Source organism: Bos indicus x Bos taurus, chromosome 10, assembly GCF_003369695.1.
Source record: "Bos indicus x Bos taurus breed Angus x Brahman F1 hybrid chromosome 10, Bos_hybrid_MaternalHap_v2.0, whole genome shotgun sequence".
Taxonomy (NCBI): Eukaryota; Metazoa; Chordata; class Mammalia; order Artiodactyla; family Bovidae; genus Bos; species Bos indicus x Bos taurus.
Window position 1 is genome coordinate 60,844,348 of NC_040085.1, and position 6,000 is coordinate 60,850,347.

A 6,000-nucleotide genomic window follows, 5' to 3' on the forward strand; every position below is an offset into this window, starting at 1 on the left:
ATTGTAGTTTAGAGTCAGAAATTATATTTGTCATGTATTTTTAACCTCCTTTAACCTGAAACATTTCCATAGCCTTTTTTTTGTCTTTTATGACATTAGCATTTTTGAGGATTACAGTCACATGCACACACTGTTTTTGTAAAACAGGACATTCCTCATTTTGTCTGATGTTTCATCATGATTAGATTAAAGTTAAGCATTTTCAGCCAGTGTACCAGGCAGGTGATAGCATTTGATTTTCAGGGCATCGCCTATAGAAGAATAGGAGGTTCTTTTCCCTCATTGACAATGTTAATTTTGATCTCTGTCAAGGTATTATCTAATTTCCCATCGTTTCCTTTTTTTTTTTTTTCTCCCTCCCTTGCAAATAATAGGCAGTGTGTGAAAAGGCACTTTAAGACCATACAAATATCTTGTTCTTTATCAAAATCCCCCCTTGGATTTAATATCCATTAATGATTCTTATCAGAGTTCATCTTTACCATGATGGTTGCAAAATGATTATTTTCCAACTTCAGCTCTGCATTCAGCCCTCTGCCTTCTATTACAAGTAAGAGACCTCTGATTTATCTCTTTAATTATCTATTTGTTATCTCACAGCTTCGTAAATTCCTTTTCCTCCCAGTGGTTTATAATTCATTACTGAATTTGATTATTTAAGTCCTCAAACTACGCTTTGCTTATTTCCTGCCCCAAACTGAGGATTTATCGTCAAAAACAGTGCCCATAAATTCCTCGGATTAGTTCTCTCAAAAGTAAAAAACCTACGTAAAGAGGTATAACTCAGATGATGCTTTCATCCCCAAGTTCATTGTTTTCTGGCTTATCCTTCCTATGTTTCTTGTTCTAATGGTAAGAAAATACAGATATCTATCTATTCTCATTTTCCCTTCTTTCTTATACAAAAAGTAGGAAACACTTTACACTATGCATATTCTCACTTTTTTTACTTTATATCTCCTGGAAATTACTCCAGATCAGTTCATAGAGATCTTCCTCATTTTTTTTTAAACAGCTGCCTAGCACTCTATTGTATGTAGGGTATACATGCATTAATGCCATAGTTATTCAACCAGTCTCCTGTGGTTGGACATTCAGGTAGTTTCCAGTATTCTGTAATAACAAATAATCTTGCACTGGATAACTTGTGTGTCGGTAGTTTAATATTGGTGAGGTTATGTGGTTGAAGGTTAAGTAAATGCAGTTCGTTTTGTTACCTACTGCTAAATTCCCCTCCATTGGAGTTGTTCCTTTGGAATTTTTTTTTTCTTTAACACATTTCCTCCAGCAGTATATGAGAGTGATGGTTTCTCCATAGAGTGTACTGATAAGCTATTCAATTTTTGTTAATCTGGTAAGCTAGAAGTGATATTTCAGTGAAGTTTCAATTTGCATTTATCATATTATAAGTGAAATTGAACATCTTTTAATATGGCTAAGGACCATGTTTTATCTTTCCGTAAATTATCTGTTCATGTCTTTGCCCCATTTCTGTATAGAATTTTTATTCACTTTTTCTTCAATTTTTTAAAAGTTCTTTATAAGTTAAGGATATTCACTTATGTCTGTGATATACATTGTGAATATGTATTTCAACTTGTATGTCCTTTGACTTTACTTATAGTGTTTCTTGTCATGCAAATTTTACATTTTTATGTAGTTATATTTGTCATATTTATCTGCCTCTAGGTTGGAGTCATAGAAAATCTTTTTCTACACTGAAACTAAAAAGAAATTCATGTTTTTTTCCTAGTACTTGTATAGTTTTATTTTTTACAATTATGAGTCTAATTTTGTTTTCCCAAACAGCTATCAGTACTTTTTATTATTACAAAGACTCTCTTCGTTTAGTTATTTGAAATGTAACCTTTATATTTGCATATAAGGTTAAGTCTGTTTGTGGACTGTTTATTCTGTTCCATCCAGCTATCTATTCATTTGCCAGTACCACACTGTTTTAATTTTAGAGGCTTTGTAGTGTGCTTTAAAATTTTAGAGGCTTTGTAGTATGTTTTAACATCTGACTGAACTTAGTCCCTCTCATAGCTTTCTTTCCAGTATTTTCCTAGCTCTTATGTTTTATTTTAATTGTACAGTCAACTCATGTAGCTATATGAAAAACTAATTGCTATTTTTGTTTGGATGACATTAAATTTGTGAATTTGAGGATAAGTAAAGTAACTCTGGCAAAATATATATAAATGGGTTCTAGTGACTGTGATTTAAGGAAATTATTATAAGTTTTCTAATTTATCAACTTCTTATTTTTATTTGAGAAATATTTTTCACATATCTGTGAAATAATAAAAGGAAATCACATACTAACTGGTGTTCAATTTCTGTTTTAGATTTCCATGGTGTCAGTAATTCATATTCCTGATAAGACTTATAAACTCTCCTGTAGGATATTATATCAATATTTACTTCTAGCTCAAGGTCAATTTCATGATCTTAAGGTAAGTTGTACCCTCGAGTCTTATTTTTGTCTTTTCTGTTTGCAGAGTTTCAGAGAATGACTATTATAAAGAGATAATATTTTCAGTTACTTATCACACAAGTTAACTTTTATTTGCTATTAGATTTGCTAGTTCATATGTTTTTAGCAGCTCTTATAACCCCTGTATTTGAAGCATAATTGTCATTTGTAATTATTTTTACATTTGTTTCTTTGATTTTCAGCAACTTTTCATGTCTGCAAATAATAATTCCACTCCCTCCAGCAATTCTTCTCCAGAAGAAAAAAACACAGACCGAAGTTTGCTAGAAAAGGCAGGACTCTCTGAAAGTGAAGTGGAGCCTCCAGAAGAGAATAGCAAGGACTGTGTGGTTTGCCAGAATGGGACTGTGAACTGGGTGCTCTTGCCATGTAGACACACATGCTTGTGTGATGGCTGTGTTAAGTATTTTCAACAGTGCCCAATGTGTAGGCAGTTCGTTCAGGAATCTTTTGCACTTTGCAGTCAAAAAGAGCAAGATAAAGACAAACTGAAAAGTCTCTGAGGATGTTGTAGCAACTGAAAAGTACACTTCCCACTGAAGATGCAAACTGTATTCTTGGAATTAATCAGAACATGGAATCTACAGTGTTAACCGTCAGTGAAAATTCTATTTTAACTTCATATTTGTACGATACATGGACGGCGAAAATTAATTATTCCTTGCTGTTCGGTATGGCACATACTGAAATTCCACTCTGTGTCAATGCATAAAAACCCATTCAACCTCTTGTGAAGAACGTAAACATTTGGCCTTTTATCAGCTAGAGGATTTCATGTAATATCAATTAGAAAAATTCTGAAAAGCAATCCACCTAAAATTTGAGGAAGTAAAAGTCTTAAGATTTCAGAATGTTTTTTCTTTGATGTAATCTGGAGTGCAATTGGGTAAAAGCTGAATTCTTCTAAAATAATTGTATGTTTCTTAGTTTACAAAAGAGTTGGAAAGGGCTTCTAATTTTAAATCCTTTCCTGAAATATCAGTTTTTATAAATATCCGTTTTGGTTTCTCATTTTCCTTATAATCATAGTCACATAAACATATCTTAATTTTTAAATATAGCTTCTTAAATTATAAATGCAAGAAATAATTCTTGACTGTTCTCAGTGTATCATAGATTTAAATGATACTCATTTATAGGAAGCAGATATATAAAACATGGGTAATAAAATTTCTTGGATAATTAAATTTATTGTCAAATATGATTAGATTAGCAGGATGTGACCTACTAGGGAAGATCTGTGAGACTCTCAATACCTTACCTTAGATTTCCTCCTGCATAAAGAATCCATCCAAAACTGGAGAGGTTTCAAAGCCAGAAAAATCACTAAAAGAAACAAACCATTTTTTTCTCGTGTGTGTGTGTGTGTGTGTGTGTGTGTGTGTGTGTGTGTGTGTGTGTTTTAATGCCAGATTAACCCCATGTCCTTCTGAATAGTAAATCACTTTGTTTATCCCATGTTACATCCTCTTAGGAGTTGAGGAACCTGGTAGTCAAAAAAAGCCCCATTCCCCACTTTTCCCAAGATGATTAAGAAGAATAAAGTAAATCAGAGCTTCCTGTTTCTTCAATGGAAATTACCTTTAATTCACTAAGAAATTATATCATGGCAAATAAACTGTGACATGCAGGGAGATTTCCAAGCCTTATTTTGTCTTGTTTGTATTAAAAATTATGCCTTATCTTTCTATCATTGTGTTTATATAATATTATTTTATTCCCATCAAATATAGCACCCTCAAAAAGATATTACTATTTCTTCATTTTATAAACCAAATCAAATTTCATCTGTATTCAATAACTAGGTAACAGATATCTTCTAGGGGCCAGATACCTTTTGGGAGTCTGAGCTACAAAGAATCAGACAAGTCTCCTGACCTCAAAATATCTATCTCTAACAGAAGCATTGATGGCTTATTAGAAGCACATCCCTGACTTAGATGTTCCTAAAGCCCTGTTCTAAGCCTGGAACCCAGTGGTCAAAAGCTACAGTCCCTGTTGCAGTTGGCTAGCTGTATAGCAGTTCATCTGGGAACTTCACTTTGTATATCAATTGCAGGGGACTACTCAGAAGTCATTTTGACATCCTTATCCATCCTGCTTCCCTTTACAGGTCTATTTGTACCTAAACTGTCCTAGACACACGCTTACTTTCTCATCTTAGGTAGATTCCATCTGCCATCTTATGCTATTTTTCATAACTTTTTTTTATTGTAGTAAAATAGATATGACATAAAAGTTGCCATTTTAACCATTCTTAAGTATATATTTCAGTGGCATTAAGTACTTTCACACTGTTGTATTACCACCACCAGTTTCCATCTTCAGACATTTTCCATTATCCTAGACTGAAGCTCTGTATCCATCAAATAGTAACTCCTCATTCATTACCTGTCCCTTCAGCTCCTAGGCAACCACCATTCTGTTTTCTGTCTCTGTGAATTTGACTATTCTAGGTACTTCATAGGCATGGAATCATACAATATTTATCCTTTGGTGTCCAGCTTATTTCACTAAGTATAATGTTTTCAAGGTGCATCATGTATCCGAATTTCTTTTTTAAGGCTGAAAAATATTCTGGTATATGTATATACCATAGTTTGTTTATCCATTCACCCATCATTTTTCATAGCTCTTAAAGATGATTAGCCCTTCATTCCCCTTTGCTGCAACTAAAATAATTGTTTTTCCTAACCTCAATAGTAATAAATATGTGAAATTTGGTAAATAATCAATTAAAAACAAGTACACTGACTCTTATAGGCTTATGCCATAATTTGCCAATGGCAATGAATAAGAGACATCTTGTGAGAGCATCTATAAAAGCATTTTATTTGACTGGATCACTAGATGAAATGTGATTTAGGGCTTGCCTGGTGGCTCAGATGGTAAAGAATCTGCCTGCCAATGCAGGAGACCTGGGTTTGATCCCTGAGTTGGGAGAATCCCCTAGAGTAGGAAATGGCAACCCACTCTTTCCTGAAGAATCCCATACACAGAGGAACCTGGTAGGCTGCAGTCTATGGGAGTGCAAAGAACCGGACATGACTGAGCAACTAACAGTAAAGTGCACTAAGTGGCTTACATAGAGTAGTTGGTACTTTCCAAAAACCTGAACCAGGGATACATTAGCAGACCTAATAGGTGACTAGCCACCTCCTTTTTCAATGACGCATTTTTCCCAGCTTGGCACCTATGAGAGTTCTTAATGTCTAAACAATGTCTAAACCACCTCTAGGGGAGGAACTTAACAACTGTTACGTAACAGCTCAACACAAATCACTGAATTATTTCCCATTGGAACTATTGTATTTTTTAAGCCTTCCCACTAATTGTGGAATGAAGAGTTTTGTCTTGGCTTGTGGGAATTTGAAGCATCAATATAGATAATCTGGGGTTTAGGAAGAGTGGGTTGAAGTGATTCATTGCAGCCTCCTCTATTGAATCCTGCCTCAGATGGGCCCTGTTCCACTGGATAATTCCTGAACTCCATTACCTAGATT

The 6,000-nt window shown here is 34.2% G+C and overlaps 1 protein-coding gene across 2 annotated transcripts in view; it reads left to right on the forward strand.

The window, feature by feature from the left end:
• The window catches only part of CGRRF1 (cell growth regulator with ring finger domain 1), a 28,212-nt gene extending 24,027 nt beyond the window's left edge, over positions 1-4,185 (forward strand). For both annotated transcript variants that reach the window (XM_027554157.1, XM_027554159.1), the window contains 2 exons: positions 2,349-2,456; positions 2,680-4,185. In XM_027554157.1, coding sequence (XP_027409958.1) covers positions 2,349-2,456; positions 2,680-3,000 — 429 coding nt within the window. In that variant the 3' untranslated portion in view covers positions 3,001-4,185. The remainder of the gene's footprint in view (positions 1-2,348; positions 2,457-2,679) is intronic.
• Positions 4,186-6,000: the final 1,815 nt, after the last annotated feature.